Here is a 19,109-nt window from a genome sequence, read left to right on the forward strand (position 1 = left end):
GAACCTGGGAGGTGGAAGTTGTAGTGAGCCAAGTGTAGTGAGCGTGACTGCACTCCAGCCTGGGCGACAAGAGCGAAACTCCTTCTCTAGAAAACAAAAGGAAATAAAAGGTTTCACTTACAGTGGCAAGCACAAAGGACTTGAGTGAGAAGTTCCCTATATTAACACTAGAGCCATTTTTTCTCCCTGGGTTCAGAAAACAGTCCCAGCATCCAACATTTATTAGCATTCACTTGGAAGCCAGGTGTCTTTTGGAGGCTGAAGCCTCACCTCTTCAGTTACGCCTGGGCTGTGATTTGCTGTGGCCCTCTGATGACTGCCTGCTGACTCAGAGGCTCGGTGAGGAAATGAGGTGGCCACCCAGCTTAGGACTTGTTGTGCCCGGTTGTGTATTGATTTGGAATGATTTGTGAGCCCTCCGGCCTGAGGTCAGTGGATCCTGTGACCTCACAGGCCACTGCCCTGAACAGCACTACCATCTAGGCCTGTTAGTAATTTCGTGATTATGAAGTCTTGACTCATATAGAGCGTTATTGCTTATAAAACACTGTTACATATGTTCTCCTTTTGTCTTCGCTGTAGGCGTTACTTTCATTTTACATTAGAGAAAGTTGAAATTTAGAAAGCCAGATTCAGTGAACTGTTCTGGATCAAATATTTAATAGTATACATTGTTGCTGTCAGATCTTTGAATCATTTTGAGGAAAGTAGGACTTTAGGTTTGGCAACTTCAAGTTGCCATTTTTGGAGGTCGGCAACCCAGTTTGATGCTCCTGGGATTGAGATAATAAATGTATCATTTATGTTAACCCAGCTGTTGATACTTTGGATTTTTAAGTTTTATTTCCCCTTATGTTCTCAACTACCTGAAATGGTTGGTATCTGAGAACCTTGAGATGGTGCTTTGAACTTTACTTATTTGGACTGTTTCTCCTGTGTTGGAAAGAAAAGGTGAAGGGCCGGACACAGTGATTCATGTCTATAATCCCAGCACTTTGAGAGGGTGATGTGAGAGGATCACTTGAGCCCAGGAGTTCAAGACCAGCCTGGGCAACCCCATCTCTACAAAAAATAATAAATAATAATTAGCTGGACATGGTGGCACATAGCTATAGTCCCAGCTACTCGGAAGGCTGAGGCAGGAGGATTGCTTGAGCCCAGGAGTTTGAGACTGCAGTAAGTGATGATTGCGCCAGTATGCTCCAGCCTGGGTGACAGAGTAAGACCCACTCTCTTTGGGGAAAAAAAAGGTGGGGGTGAGGGATAATGTAGTCATTGTCATTTATCCTAGTGATCCAAGACGTGCTAGTAAGTTTTTTATTTCTGAAAGTTTCTTTTTTGTTTATATTTCATTTAGTTTAATGCAGCTTAGGGTTTCTTCCTGTGACTGGGAACCTTAGGTTGAAAAAAAAAGGTCTTGACTGTAATTAAGGAGGATTGGATGTTGATAAAAGCTCCGGCCATTAGTGAACTTAGCAAAATTCTTTTCTGCACATTATTTTCTCAAACGGAGATCATCTTTTCTCCAGGTTGAATAATCAAATCTTGGCTATTTCCCTCCTTTCTCTGCTTTATTCTTTGGGGGCAGTACATGTTAGATTACTGCTTTTTACAGACTGTAATTTTGCATGTCTGATTTTATTTTTATTTTATTTATTTATTTATTTTGAGACAGAGTCTCGCTCTGTCGCCCAGGCTGGAGTGCAGTGGCACGATCTTGGCTTACTACAACCTCCGCCTCCTGGGTTCACACCATTCTCCTGCCTCAGCCTCCCGTGTAGCTGGGACTACAGGCGCATGCTGCCACGCCCAGCTAATTTTTTGTATTTTTAGTAGAGACAGGGTTTCACTGTGTTAGCCAGAATGGTCTCGATCTCCTGACCTTGTGATCCGCCCACCTCAGCCTCCCAAAGTGCTGGGATTACAGGCGTGAGCCACCGCACCCGGCCCCATGTCTGATTTTAAAAATGGGTTTTTGGCCGGGCGCGGTGGCTAACTCCTGTAATCCCAGCACTTTGGGAGGCCGAGGTGAGTGGATCGCCTGAGGTCAGGAGTTCGAGACCAGACTAACCAACATGGAGAAACCCTGTCTTTACTAAAAATACAAAATTATCTGGGTGTGGTGGTGCATGCCTGTAATCCCAGCTGCTAGGGAGCCAAGGTCATGCCATTGCACTCCAGCCTGGGCAACAAGAGTGAAACTCTGTCTCAAAAAAAAAAAGGGGGGGGGGGTTGAAGATTGTTTCTTTCTCAGAAGAGAATTTACATTTTCCTGAGCCATGGAATCTTTAGAAAATGGTCATTTTATTTCACAGCATCATAGGGAGTAGCCCCCATTGATTCACTCAGGATCTCCCCCATCCTGGGACACCAGGATTATTATCTAGTTGCAGAAACACTTTTGGGCTAAAGTGAGTGGAGAGACCAGGGTTTTGCCAGGAGTTCGTAGTGTGACCTTGGGCATGTCACATGACTTCCTGAACTGTGCTGTTGTCTGTAAAGGGAGGTGGTCAGACTGGGATCCTCTCCAGGATTGCAGGCCTGTCTTATTATCTTGTTTTACTTCAGTCTGCCAGGATTTCTTTCTGGAACTCCCTGTGGTCCCAGTTGCCGGATTTCAGAGATTGCTGTGGGGAATGCCATGGAATAGAATCTGGCCACCTTGAGCTGAGAAAGGTGTTTGTGATTGATGGTTGATGCCACCAAGCAAACAGGGTTAAGCAACTTGACTGCCTGCCTGCTGCTTTTAAAAAGGCAGCTGACGACCTAATTCTGTTTAGAATTAGGGGCGAAGCTAAGGAAACTGGCTCAGGCTGTGGGTATCATCTCTAGATTCAGATTTCTGGGACCACATCAGAAACCAGGTTTTATGTGGACCTTTGATGGGCAGTGTGGTGTGCAACGTGGGGGACTGTGGGTTTTAGACTGGGCAGTTCTGGCTGGGGATTCCAGTTCTACCCCTTAGCAGCATTGTTGGGAGGACGAAAGGAAATGCCAGATGGGAAGTGCAAGATGCAGCTCCAGACACATGGGAGGCCTCCCTGCAGGGCTGTTGCTAGTGGGAGTGAGGATTAGAAGAAGGCTCCAAACCATTTGGCACATAGTGGGCATCATCAACCGTGTTGCTGATACAGTTCATTAAATTACAGATGTGTGCCTGGCACAGTGGCTCACACCTGTAATCCCAGCACTTTGGGAGGCCAAGGTGGGTGGATCACAAGCTCAAGAGATTGAGACCATCCTGGCGAACATGGTGAAACCCCGTCTCTACGAAAAATACGAACAGTTAACTGTGTGTGGTGGCTCATGCCTGTAGTCCCAGCTATTCGGGAGGCTGAGGCAGGAGAATTGCTTGAACCTGAGAGGCGGAGGTTGCAGTGAGCCGAGATTGTGCCACTGCACTCCAGCCTGGCGACAGAGCAAGACTCTGTCCTGCCCCCCCCCAAAAAAAATTACAGATGTGCTTGTGAAATATAAAAGTACATAAAGTGCCATTTAACTTCTTCGAGATGCATATGCAACCTGTTCACCACTTCTCTCTCTCTCTCTCTCTCTCTGTGTGTGTGTGTGTGTGTGTGTGTGTGTGTGTGTGTGGTTATATAACTTAGCTTTTTCCTTTTTTTCTTTTTCTTTTTTTTTTTTTTTTTTTTTTTAGACAAAGTCTTGCTCTGTCACCCAGGCTGGAGTGCTTGGCTCGACCTCCTGGGCTCAAGTGATCCTCCCACCTCAGCCCCCCGAGTAGCTGGGACTATTGGCGCACACCACCATGCTTGGTTGATTTTTTTTGTTTGTTTTTAAGAGATGGGGTTCCTCTGTGCTTCCCAGGCTGGGGGTTTTCCTTTTCTTTAAAGAAAAATGCTATCCTACAACTTGGTTTTTACTGACCCATTTTGATCAGTCGCATTGGCTCAGTCCAGGATGTGACTTGGCTCCACCCTTCCGTCTGTAAGATGGAGAGGACTCACGAGGACCCAGGCTGTGAGGTCTGTGTGCCAGGAGGCCGGGCTGAGACCATGAGCACAGTGGGCAAGGCTGCCCAAGGCTGTAAGTTTCATTTGTAACCCTGGAGGATTTTCTTTCCTTCTGCAGATGGTGGAAGAGAGTGAAGAGCGGCTCACGGAGGAGCAGATTGAAGCTCTTCTCCACACCGTCACCAGCATTCTGCCTGCAGAGCCAGAGGCTGAGCAGAAGAAGAATACCAATAGCAATGTGGCAATGGACGAAGAGGACCCAGCATAGAAGAGCACAGCTGGCCCCGGCGTTTCATGAAGTCAGAAGGCCTGGCAGCCATTTCCTGGACGTTGAGAGGATTGTTTATTTGATTTTTATCCTCATCCCAGCAGGCCTGGCTTTGTGGTTAGTTGGGTACATCACAAAAATAAGTTAAAAAGAAATATTTGTGCCTTGGGGAGAAGAAACATGGTGAAAACAGGCTGAGGTTGTCAGGGCAGAGAGCTGAAGGTGGGGACAGTGACCGCGGACCCCTCTGTGCTTGAAAGATTTCCTCCACGGCCTTTGCCCCAGTTGTGGGGAGGTCTCTGTGCACAGCGGGGAAAATGCTTGTGTCGCCTTTGGTGGGCCATGTCCTAATTAGTTTCATCTGCTTCCCTGGGAACTTACTAAGCAGGGGCCCAGAGCACTGTTGGAAGTCTGGTTAGAGTCCCCAGAGAGTTACTCTAAGTTAAAATGAGCCACTGACCTTGGCTCACCTTAGAGGAATTTCCTCGAGAACAACAGAGATAAGAAAAGAACCGGCCTGGCCAATCCTTCAACAGCTCTAGAGCCCCTTTTCTCTGCTGGCAGGGGCTTTGTTTACCAGCTCACTATTTAGGCTAAATGTTAGGGACCAGATCACTGCAGTTGAAAACAGGCACTCCAGGCTTAGTGACAGTGGCAGCAGAAACAGTGTTGGCTGCCTTTCTGACCACCCCACTTTCCTGCCCTGAGACAGCAGCCCAGGGCAGGTGCTTCATATTCAGACCAGGTAAGCCTCATTTGCACAACAGTCAAATTGTTTGTTCCTTTAAAAAGGACACAGTTAGCCTGGCACGGTGACTCATGCTTGTAATCCCAGCACTTTGGGAGGGCAAGGCAGGCGGATCACCTGAGGTCAGGAGTTTGAGACCAGCCTCACCAACATGGAAAAACCCCATCTCTACTAAAAAAATACAAAATTAGCCAGGGGTGATGGCACATTCCTGTAATCCCAGCTACTCGGGAGGCTGAGGCAGGAGAATCGCTTGAACCCGGGAGGCAGAGGTTGAGGTGAGCCAAGATTGCACCATTGCACTCCAGCCTGGGCAACAAGAGCGAAACGTCATCTAAAAAAAAGAAAATATTAAGATGATTACCATGTGAAAACCTTTTTAATATTCAGGATTTGGAAAGTATAGTTGCCCCAGGCATGTGGTTGTTGCCTTAGGTCCTGCGAATATTGCTGAAAATCGGATTTTCCACATTCACTTTCTTCCCTGTTTTAGGGAAGAAAATGATCATAGACATTTGATTTTCCAAATTGGCACGCTTATTTTCAATGCTAATTGGATTACTTCTCTTCCAACCCTCCTGCCCATCCATCCATCCCAGTCCCCAGGCATCTTAACCTTACCATCTGAGCTTCAGCTGAAATCTGTTTACAGGCAACATTGAAAGTACCAGATTGGGGCCAGGTGTAGTGGCCCACACCTGTAATCCCAGCACTTTGGGAGGCGGAGGCGAGCGGATCATGAGGTCAGGAGTTCAAGACCAGCCTGGCCAACATGGTGAAACCCCATCTCTACTAAAGATATAAAAAACTAGCCGAGCGTGGTGTTGCATGCCTGTGATCCCAGCTACTCGGGAGGCTGAGGCGGGGGAATCGCTTGAACCGGGGAGGCAGAGGTTGCAGTGAGCCAAGATCGTGCATTGCACTCCAGCCTAGCCGACAGGGTGAGACTCCATCTCAAAAAAGAGAAAGTACCAGATTGTACTTTTAAATCTGTCTAGCGTATTGAGAATTTTAGTGGGAGCTGTTGATTTATTTCTCAGGGCATACATGTGCCAATCTGTCTCATTGTTGTCTCTCTCTTTTTTTTTTTTTTTTTTTTTTGAGACAGTCTCGCTGTGTCGCCCAGGAGTGCAGTGGCACGATCTCAGCTCACTGCAACCTCTGCCTCCCAGATTCAAGCGATTCTGGTGCCTTAGCCTCCTGAGTAGCTGGGACTTACAGGCACGTACCACTATACCCTGCTAAAATTTGTATTTTTAGTAGAGACAGGGTTTTGCCATATTGGCCAGGCTAGTCGTAATGTCTCTTTTTAACACTGAATATGTTAGGTGGTTTTTCTTGATGGATTTAGGGTTAACCTAGTTAATAATAAATTGTTTCCAGGTAATTATTAAGTTTTGTCATTTTATAAATCTGAAGAGTTAATATTGTCATCGATACAAATAAAGTGAAATCTGACTGAGGCTAAAATGTGTGATTTTTTTCTTAAAAGACTGACTCTATTTAGATCTACTTTTTTTTTTTTTTTTTTTTTTGAGACGGAGTCTCGCTCTGTCACCCAGGCTGGAGTGCAGTGGCGCCATCTAGGCTCACTGCAAGCTCCGCCTCCTGGGTTCATGCCATTCTCCTTCCTCTGCCTCCCGAGTAGCTGGGCTAATTTTTTGTATTTTTTAGTAGAGACAGGGTTTCACCGTGTTAGCCAGGATGGTCTCAATCTCCTGACCTTGCCCACCTCAGCCTCCCAAAGTGCTGGGATTACAGGCGTGAGCCACCTCGCCCAGCCTAGATCTACATTTTTAATTGGATTTCAAGAAAAGTTTAAGTTTCTATATTTGAGACCTGAATTTAACCTCAGTTTTTTGTTAAACCAGGTTCTGGAAGACCTAAATTTATAAGAAATGAACATATATTCTGTGTAATTTTCCTATCACATTAATAATAAATGTTTCAGAAATAAAAATTGGCCAGGCTCAGTGGCTCACGCCTGTAATCCCAGCACTTTGGGAGGCCAAGGAGGGTGGATCATGAGGTCAGGAATTCAAGACCAGCCTGGCCAACATGGCGAAACCCCATTTCTACTAAAAATGCAAAAAGTAGCTGGGTGTGGTGACAGGCACCTGTATCCCAGCTACTTGGGAGGTTGAGGCAGGAGAATTGCTTGAACCCGGGAGGCGGAGGTTTCAGTGAGCTGAGATCATGCCACTGTACTCCAGCCTGGGTAACAGAGTGAGACTCTGTCTCAAAAAAAAAAATTAAAAAAAATTAAAACAACTTAATTAATGGAGGTAGAGATTTGAAGAATGGTTATCAGAGGCTAGGAAGGGTAGTGGGGGTTGGGGGGGATGGCTAATGGATACAACAATATAATTAGATAGAAGGAATAAGATCTAGTATTTGATAGCACAACAGGGTGACTACAATCAAAGATTTATTGTACTTTTTTTTTTTTTTTTTTTTTTTGAGACAAGGTCTCATTCTGTCACCCAGGTTGGAGTGCAGTGGTGCAGTCTCAGCTCATGGGCTCAAGCAACCTGGGCTCAAGCAATCCTCCCACCTCAGCCTCCCGAGTAGCTGGGACCACAGGTGTGTGCCACCACACCAGGCTAATTTTTTTGTATTTTTTTGTAGAGACGGGGTTTTATCTCATTGCCCAAGCTGGTCTCAAACTCCTGAGCACAAGCAATACGCTTGCCTTAGCCACCCAAAGTGCTGGAATTACATGGGTGAGCTACCGTGTCCAGCCTCAATTTAAAAATAAAGAGCATAATTGCATTGTTTGTAACACAAAGAATAAACGCTTGAGGGGATGGATACCCCCTTTACCCTGTGATTATTATGCATTGCATACCTGTATCAAAGTATCCCATAAATATATACACCTACTATCTACCCACAAAAATTAAAAATTAAAAAAATAATGGCCGGGCATGGTCGCTCATGCCTGTAATCCCAGCGCTTTTGGATCACCTGAGGTCAGGAGTTTGAGACCAGCCAGGCGAACATGGTGAAACCCCACCTTTACTAAAAATACAAAAATTATCCAGGTGTGGTGGTGTGCGCCTGTAATCCCAGCTACTCAGAAGGCTGAGGCAGGAGAGTCACTTGAACCCAGGTGGCAGAGGTTGCAGTGAGTTGAGATTACGCAACTACACTCCAGCCCTAGTGACAAAGCGAAACTGTGTCTCAAAATAATTAAAATTTAAAAATAAGAATAACTAAAAGTATAGATTTTGTTTGTTTGTTTGTTTTTGTTTTTGAGACCAAGTCTCACTCTGTTGCCCAGGCTGGACTATAGTGGCACGATCTCGGCTCACTGCAACCTCTGCCCCTGGGTTCTAAGCAACTCTCCCTCCTCAGCTCCAGAGTAGCTGGGATTATAGGCAAGCACCACCGTACCTGGCTAATTTTTTTTTTTTTTTTTAAAGTAGAGATGGGGGTTTCACCATGTTGGCCAGGCTGGTCTTGAACTCCTGACCTAAGGTGATTCACCTGCCTCAGCCTCCCAAAGTGCTGGGATTACAGGTATGAGCCACTGCACCCATCCTAGATTGCTTATAACACAAAGGGTAAGTGCTTGAAGGGATGGATACCCCATTTTCTATGATGTGATTATTACACATTGCATGACTATCAAAACATCTCATGTAATCCATAAATAATACACCTACTATGTACCCACAAAAATTAAAAAACAACAACAAAAAACCCCACACCACTACCTCACTGATGCCATAATGTTTAACCATGCCTTTCACTTAAAGAATTCCAGGAAATAAGCCAGGTGTGTGGCTCGTGCCTGTAATCCCAGCACTTTGGGAGGCCAAGGTGGGTGGATCACCTGTCACCTGAGCTCAGGAGTTCGAGACCAGCCTGGGCAACATGGCAAAATCCCGTCTCTACTAAAAATACAAAAAATTAGCTGAGTGTGGTGGCATGCGTTTGTAGTCCCACCTACTCTGGAGGCTGAGGCACGAGAATTGCTTGAACTGAATTCAGAAGCAGAGGTTGCAGTGAGCCAAGATTGTGCCACTGCACTCTAGCCTGGGGGACAGAGTGAGACTCTGTCTCAAAGAAAAAAAAAAATTCCAGGAACTGGCCTTAGAAAATCTAAATATCAGAGCGAGGTTGGGGAGTGTTCCACCTCAGGAAGAAATGCTGAGTAATTGATTTACAGCCCTTTTGTCACCGGCCAGACCACTAAATTGTCCATTACCCAAGATAACCATTGCAACCAGATATGCCGACTTGCATGCCTTGCCCATCATGTGCTACCAGCTCAGCCTGCAAACCTTACCCCTGATGTCAATTCCCACACTTTGTCTAATTAAAAAAACACTCCTACTGGCTTTTTTCAGAGAGTCAGCTGGAGCGTCCTTGTACTGGGGCACAAGCCCCGAAATAAAAGCCTTGTCTGGGGCCAGGTGTGGTGGCTCTTGCCTGTAATTCCAGCACTTGGAGACTGAGGCAGGTGGCTTACCTGAGGTCAGGAGTTCGAGACCAGCCTGGTCAGCATGGTGAAACCCTGTCTCTACAAAAATACCAAAACTAGCCAGATGCAGTGGTGCAGCCTGTAGTCCCAACTACTCAGGAGGCTGAGGCATGAGAATGGCTTGAACGTGGGAGATGGAGGTTGAAGTGAGCTGAGATCACACCACTACACTCCAGCCTGGGTGACAGAGTGAGACTCCATCTAAAAAAAAAGAAAAAAGGAAAAAGAAAGAAAATTAATAAGGGGACCAGCAGATTTCCCAGACAAGGCTTTTGCTTTGTTTTTTTGAGGTGGAGTCTTGCTCTGTTGCCCAGGCTGGAGTACAGTGGTGTGATCTCAGCTCACTACTGCAACCTCCACCTCCTGGGTTCAAGCAGTTCCCTTCCCTTAGCCTCCCAAGTAGCTGGGACTAAAGGCGTGCACCACCACACCTGGCTAATTTTTGTATTTTTAGTAGAGATGGGGTTTCTCCATGTTGGCCAGGTTTTCTCGAACTCCTGACCTCAAATGATCCCCCCCTGCCTCAGCCTCCCAAAGTGCTCCCAAAGTTACAGGCGTGAGCCACCTCACCCGGCATGATTTAGATAAGACTTTGAAGTTTAGACTTTTAAGGGTGATGCCGAAACAAATTAAGACTTCTTGGGGTTATTGGGATGGAATGAAGATATTTTGGATGTGAGAAAGATATGGATTAGGGGAGCTAGGGGAGAATGCTATGGTTTGAATGTTTTTCTCTTCTCCAAAAATTTATGTTGAAATGTAATCCCCATTACAATAGTATTGGGAGGTGGGGCCTAATGGGAGGTAATGAGGGCTCTGCCCTCATTAATGGATTAATACCACTGTATAAAGGGCTTACTGCCATGTGAGGACACACATTTCATCCCTTTGTACCCTCTGCCTTGTGCCATGTGAGGATCCAGCAAGAAAGCCCTTATCACACCAGATGTGGGCACCTTCTGCTTGGACTTTCCAGCCTCCAGAACTGTGAGAAATACATTTCTGTTCTCTATAAAGTACCCAGTCTGTAATATTCTGTAATAGCAGCACAAAATGGACCAAGACATTTTGCTTTCTCCTCAGGCCGATCCCAAGACACAAAAAATGTCCTGCTAATTAGTGAAGGAGTTCACTGGCACAGACCCAATCTGCAGACAAAGAAATGGCTGCCTTTTCAAATGCCTACTTTCCAACAACAAAAATCACAAACTGTATTTAAAAAAACAAGGCCGGGTGCGGTGGCTCACGCCTGTAATCCCAGCACTTTGGGAGGCTGAGGCAGGTGGATCACGAGGTCAGGAGATCAAGACCACCCTGGCTAACACGGTGAAACCCTTCTCTACTACAAATACAAAATATTAGCCGGGCGTGGTGGCGGACATCTGTAGTCCCAGCTACTCCGGAGGCTGAGGCAGGAGAATGGCATGAACCCGGGAGGTGGAGCTTGCAGTGAGCTGAGATAGCGCCACTGCAGTCTGGGCTGGGCAAAAGAGCAAGACTCCGTCTCAAAAAAAAAAAAAAAAAAAAAAAAACCAAGGTAACATGGACTATTTCAAGGAAGAAAATGAAGTGGCAGAAATTATATCTGGAGAGGCTGGGAGCACTAGCTCACGCCTGTAATCCCAGCACTTTGGGAGGCCGAGGCAGGCAGATCACTTGAGGTCAGGAGTTCAAGACCAGCCTGGCCAACATGGTGAAACCCCGTCTCTACTAAAAATACAAAAATGAGCTGGGTGTGGTGGTGGGCACCTGTAATCCCAGCTACTCAAGAGGCTAAGGCAGGAGAATCACTTGAACCCGGGAGGTTGCAGTGAGTTGAGATCGCACCACTGCACTCCAGCCTGAGTCACAGAGCAAGACTGCATCTCATAAAAAGAAAATAAAGAAATTATTCCTGAAGAGACACAGGTATCAGACTTACTAGACAAAGACCTTAAAACCATCTTAAATATGCTTGAATAGTTAAAGAAAAGCATGGACAAAGAACTAAAGGAAATCAGCAAAATTATATATTAATAAAATGAGAATATCAATAAAGAGATAGAAATTATAAAAAGAACCTAAGCAAAAATTCTGGAGATGAAAAATACAATAACTAAACTGAAAAATTCAGTAGAGTCAATGGAAGGATCGAGCAGGTAGAAGAGAGAATGAACAAACTTGAAGAAAGTACATTTGAAATTACTTTGAGGAGCAAACAGAAAAGAACAAACAGTCTAGGCATGGTGGCTCATGCCTGTAATACCAGCACTTTGGGAGACTAAGGCAGGCAGGTCACCTGAGGTCAGCAGTTCAAGACCAGCCTGGCCAACATGGTGAAACCTCATCTCTACTAAAAACACAAAAATTAGCTGGGCGTGGTGGCAGGCACCTGTAATCCCAGCTACTCTGGAGGCTGAGGCAGGAGAATCACTTGAACCCAGGAGGCAGAGGTTGCAGTGAGCTGAGATCGTGCCACTGCACTCCAGCCTGGGCGACAGCAAGACTCTGTCTCAAAAGAAAAAAAAAAAACCTGTCAACTAAGAATTCTATACATGTAAAAGTGTCCTTTAGTTACTATTAAAAAGAAAGTAACTAAGATGCCAGAAATAACAAGTGTTGGAGAGGATATGGAGAAAGTGGAACCCTTATGCACTGTTGCTGGCAATTTAAAATGGTGCAGCTACTATGGAAAACAGTGTAGCAATTCCTCAAAAAATTAAAAATAGAATTATTATACAAGGTAGCAATTCCATAGCTTTGTATATAGCTCGCCCTCTGTATCCATGGTTTTTTTTTTTTGTTTGTTTGTTTTTTTGAGATGGAGTCTCACTCTGTTGCCCAGGCTGGAGTGCAGTTGCACAATTTCAGCTCCCTGCAACCTCCACCTTCCGGGTTCAAGAAATTCTTGTGCCTCAGCCTCCTGAGTAGCTGGGATTACAGAAGTGCACCACCATGCCTGGCTAATTTTTGTATTTTTAGTAGAGACGGGGGTTCATGGTGTTGGACAGGCTGTCTCAACTCCTAAGCTCAGGTGATCCACCCACCTCAGCCTCCCAAAGTGCTGGGATTACAGGTGTGAGCCACTGCGCCCAGCCTGTATCCATGAGTTCTGCATGTTGATTCAACCAGCTACACATGGACATTGTAGTTAGGCCTATGATGATTGTGTCTGTTCTGAAGATGTACATACCTTTTCTTCTATCATTATTCCCTAAACAATACAGTATAACAACTATTTACACAGCATTTACATTGTATTGGGTATTATAAGTAATCTAGAGATGATTTAAAGTATACAAGAGGATATGCATAGATTATATGCAAATACCACCTCATTTTAAATAAATGACTTGAGCATCTGTGGATTATGATATCCTCAGTGTGTCCTAGAACCAATCCCCTGTGGATACTGAGGGATGACTGTATACACAAAATAATTGAAAGCAAGGTCTTGAAAAAATATTTATACACCCATGTTCACAGCAGTCTTATTCATGGTAGCAAAAAATGGAAACAGTCTGGGCGCAGTGGCTCACACCAGTCACCCAGCACTTTGGGAGGCCGAGGCAGGTGGATCACTTGAGGTTAGGATTTGGAGACCAGCCTGGCCAACATGGTGAAACCCTGTCTCTACCAAAACAACAACAACAACAAAAAGTAACCCAGCATCGTGGCACATGCCTGTAATCCTAGCTACTCGGGAAGCTGAGGCAGGAGAATCACCTGAACCCAGGAGGTGGTGGTTGCAGTGAATGGAGATCACACCACTGCACTCCAGCCTGGGCAACAGAGTGAGACTCTGTCTCCAAAAAAAACCCATACACACACACACACACACACACACACACACACACACACACACAATATGGAAACAATCAGTGTTCATCAGTGAATAAATGGATAAGCCAAATGTGGCATATACATACAATGAAATATTATTCAGCCTTAAAAAACAAAAAAATTTTTCAGACATTACAATATGGATGACCCTTAGGGATATTATGCTAGATGAAGTAAGCCAGTTACACACAAAAAATATTGTATGATTCCACTTATAGAAGGTACTTAGCATAGTCAAAATCATAGAGACAGAAAGTAAAATGGTGGTCTCCAGGGGGTGGGTGGAGAGGGGATTGGAAGTTATTGTTTAATAGGTATATGTTTTTTGTTTTACGAGATGAAAAGAGTTGTGGAGATAGATGGTAGTGATGGTTTACAACATTTTAAATATATTTAATATCACTAGACTGCACACTTAAAAACTGTTAAGGCAGGGCACAGTGGCTCACGTGTGTGATCCCAGCACTTTGGGAGGCCAAGGTGGGAGGCTCACTTGAACCCAGGAGTTCCAGACCAGCCTGGGAAACATGGTCAGACCTCATCTCTACAAAAATAAAAAAAATTAGCTGGTTATGGTGGCATGTGCTTGTAGTCTCAGCTACTCAGGAGGCTGAGGGAAGAGAACTGCTTGAGCCCAGGAAGTCAAGACTGCAGTCAGCTGTGTTCGCACCACTGCACTCCAGCCTAGGCAACAGAGAGAGACCCTGTCTCAAAAATTAAAAAAAAAAAAAATTAGACCAGGCATGATGGCTCACGCCTGTAATCCTAGCTCTTTGGGAGACTGAGGTGGGCGGATCACCTGAAGTCAGGAGTTTGAGACCAGCCTGGCCAACATGGCGAAACCCTGTCTCTACTAAAAATACAAAAATTAGCCAGGCCTGGTGGCGGGTGCCTGCAGTCCCAGCTACTGAGGAGGCTGAGGCACGAGAATTGCTTGAACCCAGGAAGCGGAGGTTGTGGTGAGCCAAGACAGTGCCACTGCACTCCAGCCTGGACAATAAGAACGAGACTTCGTCTCAAAAAAAAAAATTAAATAAAAATGGTTCAAGGCATGTGAAATACAAAGACAATTTAGATATCTCTGCTTTTTTTTTTTTTTTTTTTTTCTGAGACAGGGTCTCACTCTGTTGCCCAGACTGGAATGTAGTGGTGTGATCTTGGCACACTGCAACCTCCAATTCCCAGGTTCAAGCAATTCTTGTGCCTCAGCCTCCCAATAGCTGAGACTACAGGTGTGCACCACCATGCCCGGCTAATTTTTGTATTTTTAGTAGAGATGGATTTTGCCATGTTGACCATGCTGGTCTCGAACTCCAGGCCTCAAGGGATCCTCCCACCTTGGCCTCCCAAAGTGCTGGGATTACAGGCATGAGCCACTGCACCACGCATCAACAAAACAGATACGTTGGAAACCTCACCCTTAGCATCTCAGATGTGACCTTATTTGGAGACTAGGTTTTTTTACACTGGTAATCAAGTTGAAATGAGGTCATTTGGGTGAGCCCCAGTCCAATATGACTGTTGTCCTTATAAAAAGGGGAAATTTGGACACAGAGACACACATAGAGAGATGATGTGAAGAGACACGTGAGAAGACAGCCAACTACAAACCAAGGAGAGGGGTCTGGAACAGAGCTCTCAGAAGGAACAAACCTGGCTCCCACCTGTGATCCCAGCACTTTGGGAGGCTAGGCGGGCAGGTGACCTGAACGCAAGAGTTTGAGATCAGCCTGGGCAACGTGGCAAAACCCCATCTCTAAAAAAAATCCAAAACTTAGCTGTGCATGGTGGTGTGCACCTGTAGTCCCAGCTACTCAGGAGGCTGAGGATGAGCCCAGGAGGTTGAGCCCAGGAGGTGGAGGTTGTAGTGAGCCAAGATTGCACCACTACACTTTAACACTTTAGCCTGGGTGACAGAGTGAGACCCTGTGTCAAAAAAAAAAAAAAAAAAAGAAGGAATCAACCCTGTCATTACCTCTAGCCTTTGGACTGTGAGACAATACATTTTTCATGTTGAGAAAGAGAAAAAAATAAACTAAGCATTTAACTCTTAACATTCTAGGTCATTCACCATTTGGCTTCCAATAACATTTCCAACTTTAAATCTCTTGTGGCTGAGTGCAGTGGCTCATGCCTGTAATCCCGGCACTTTTGGTGCCTGAGGCCGGAGGATCACTTGCGGTCAGCAATTTGTTGCCAGGTTAGGCAACAAAGTGATTCCCCATCTCTATAAAAAATTTTTTTAGGCCAGGCGCAGTGACTTGTGCCTGTAATCCCAGCACTTTGGGAGGCTGAGACGGGTGGATCACCTGAAGTCAGGAGTTCAAGACCAGCCTGGCCAACCTGGCAAAACCCCATCTCTACTAAAAATACAAAAAGTAGCCATGCATGGTGGTGCACACCTGTAGTCCCAGCTACTCGGGGAGGCTGAGGCAGGAGAATCGCTTGAACCGGGAGGTGGAGGTTGCAGTGAGCCAAGATTGTGCCATTGCACTCCAGCCTGGGCAACAAAGCGTGATTCCGTCACACACACACACAAAAAATTTAATTATCTGGCATGGTGGCACACATCTGTAGTACCAGCTACTCAGGAGGCTCAGGTGGGAGAATGGTTTGAGCCCGGGAGGTCCAGGCTGCAGTAAGCCGTGACTGTACTGCTGCAACCCACCCTGAATGACAGAGTGAGACTCTGTCTTAAGAAAAAAAATTATCTTGCAGAACCTTCTATTCCAGCTGAATGGGTTCACACGTAAATTTTCATCAATTTTTAATGAGTGTCTATGACGCAAGGTTTAGGACTACGCAGTGCAAGGCTTAGTTAGGACTAGGCAGTGGAGACATGATATGACTCAGACAACCAGGTCCCCTGCCTTCTGGGAGAGGAGATGCTAAATGACCAAGATCACAATTCACCACTGAATTACAACTGTGGTAAGAGTTACAAAGGAGAGTGCGCTAAGAACCTGACCTTTTCTGGGAGACACAGGAAAAGTTCTTTGAGCAAGTAATGTTTGGACACGAAGGATAAGTAGAAGTTAACCAGCGGAGGAAAGAACATTGTGTGAAGATATTTTGTGTTTTCCCTTTTCTGTGCTTTTGTGTATTCAGTTCCATCTGCTTATACAGCATGCCTGTTTCAAGTATCCAAATCCTAACTCAAGATTTGGCTCCTGGCCTGGCGCGGTGGCTCACATCTGTAATCCCAGCACTTTGGGTGGTGGAGGCAGGTGGATCACTTGAAATCAGGAGTTCGAGGCCAGGCTGAGCAACATGGTGAAACCCCGTCTCTACAAAAATATAAAAATTAGCTGGACAGGTGCCTGTAATCCCAGCTACTCAGGGGGCTGAGACAGGAGAATCGCTTGAACCTGGGAGGCAGAGGTTGCAGTGAGCTGAGATTGTTCCACTGCACTCCAGCCTGGATGACAGATTGTGAGGCTCCATCTCAACAACAACAACAACAACAAAAAAGCTTTGGCTCCTGCCCTGCTTTTTCTGGAAAGCCATTCCTGACCATCTTACAAAGTACTCTATCCTTGCAATACATTGGAGGAGTTTGTAAAACAAACTTGTTATAAGCTATACATGGCCTTGTGATGTTTTTGTGATTCTTGCCTTGCTCTGTTATGTAAATCCAGGAGTCACTTTTGATTCCAGTTCTATCCAATCCACTTACTTCAGTTTTATGTCCATGAAGGACTTCCTGGGGAAAAAATTAGAGGATTTGGTTTTGAAATAATCTTTAATTTTTTAATTGTATGATAAGACACAGATACAAAAAAATCAAAAACAAACAAATAAATAAATAAATAAATAAATAAATAAAAACACAAAACATGTGAACTGGCCGAGCTGTGGTGGCTAACAATTGTAATCCCAGCACTTTGGGAGGCTGAGGCAGGCAGACCACCTGAGGTCAGGAGTTCGAGACCAGCCTGGCAAACATGGCAAAACCCTGTCTCTCCTAAAAATACAAAAATTGGCCAGGTGCAGTGGCTCACGCCTGTAATCCCAGCACTTTGGGAGGCCGAGGCAGGTGGATCACGAGGTCAGGAGATTGAGACCATCCTGGCTAACATGGTGAAACCCCATCTCTACTAAAAATACAAAAAATTAGCCAGGTGTGGTGGTGGGCACCTGTACTCGGGAGGCTGAGGCAGGAGAAAGGCGTGAACCCAGGAGGTGGAGCTTGCAGTGAGCCGAGATCGCACCACTGCACTCCAGCCTGGGCGACAGAGCGAGACTCCGTCTCAAAAAAAAAAAAAAAAAATTAGCTGGGAGTTGTTGCAGGCACCTGTAATCCCAGCTACTTGGGAGGCTGAGGCAGGATAATTGCTTGAACCCGGGAAGTGGAGGTTGCAGTGAGCCGAGATACCCCTACCACACTCCAGCCTGGGCAACAGAGCAAGACTCCATCTCAAAAAAACAAAACACAAACAAAAAAACCACGGACAAAAGGAGAGAACTATTATTATTACTATGTTATTATCATCATTATTATTATTTTTTAGAGATAGGGTCTCACTCTGTCGCCTCCAGCTGGAGTGCAGTGGCACGATCATAGCTCATTTGCATCCTTGAACTCCTGGGTTCCTATGTCAGTGTTAGGATTGCAGGCATGAGCCCCTGCACCCGACCTAAGGAGAGAATTATAAATAAAATGTGTTAATTATAAATCATAGTTTTATGAATTTTAAGGAGAGCTTATAATTGTAACTACCACTCAAGGACAAGAAGTAGACTGGCTGTGGTGGCCTATACCTAGAATCCCAGCACTTTGGGAGGCTGAGATGGGAGGATTGTTTGAGGCCAGGAATTTGAGACCAGCCTGAGCAACATAGCAAGACACTGCCTCTACAAAAAAAAAAAAAAAAAAAAAAAAATCCCAACAATTAGCTGGGTATGGTGGCATGCAGCTGTAGTTCCAGCTACTTGGGAGGCTGAGGTGGGAGGATCACTTGAGCCCAGGAGTTTGAGGCTGCAGTGAGCTGTGATGGCGCCACTGCATTCCAGCCTGGGCAACAGAGCATGACTGTATCTCCAAAAAAGAAAAAATGAAAGAACTCTTTTACAGCCACTACGGAAACCTCCCTTTTGTCCTGTCTCAAATACAATGACCTTTCTCCTGCTTAAAGCACCCACAATCCTGACTTCGCAGAAACCATTTCTTTGGGGTTTTTTTTTTTACAGTTTTATTACTATTCCTTACCATGATAGTTTTCTCTTGCACTTTTGTCCACTTTAACATGTCTTTTAAGACTCTGGCTGGGCGCGGTGGCTTATGCCTGTAATCCCAGAACTCTGGGAGGCTGAGGCAGGCAGATCACTTGAGGTCAGGAGTTCGAGACCAGCCTGGCCAACATGGTGAAACCCCGTCTCTACAAAAATACAAAAATTAGCTGGGCAAGTGCCTGTAATCCCAGCTACTCAGGAGGCTGAGGTGGGAGAATCACTTGAACCTGGGAGGTGGAGGTTGCAGTGAGCCCAGATCGGGCCATTGCCCTCCAGCCTAGGCAACAGAGCAAGACTCTGTCTCAAAAAAAAAAAAAAAAAAAAAGACTCTTTTTCTAGAGGATCACCCTCGATTCGTTTCTTTTTACTTTATTTTATTTTACTATTTTTTTGTAGAGACAGGATCTTGCTATGTTGCCCAGGCTGGTCTTGAACCCCTGGCCTCAAGCAATCCTTCTGCCTCAGCCTTATCCCTTTTTATTCTTTTTTTTTTTTTTTTTTTTGAGATGGAGTCTCACTCTGTCGTCCAGGCTGGAGTGCAGTGGCAAGATCTCTGCTCACCACAAGCTCCGCCTCCCG

The 19,109-nt window shown here is 45.4% G+C and overlaps 1 protein-coding gene across 3 annotated transcripts in view; it reads left to right on the top strand.

Moving 5' to 3' along the window:
- The window catches only part of CRCP (CGRP receptor component), a 40,045-nt gene extending 33,588 nt beyond the window's left edge, over nucleotides 1-6,457 (top strand). For 2 of the 3 annotated variants that reach the window (XM_009453163.5, NM_001242429.2), the window contains 1 exon segment: nucleotides 4,090-6,457. In XM_009453163.5, the coding sequence (XP_009451438.1) occupies nucleotides 4,090-4,239 (150 nt within the window). In that variant the 3' untranslated portion in view covers nucleotides 4,240-6,457. 3 annotated transcript variants of the gene reach the window in all.
- The last annotated feature ends 12,652 nt before the right edge of the window (nucleotides 6,458-19,109 follow it).

This window comes from Pan troglodytes, chromosome 6, assembly GCF_028858775.2.
Source record: "Pan troglodytes isolate AG18354 chromosome 6, NHGRI_mPanTro3-v2.0_pri, whole genome shotgun sequence".
Lineage (NCBI taxonomy): Eukaryota > Metazoa > Chordata > Mammalia > Primates > Hominidae > Pan > Pan troglodytes.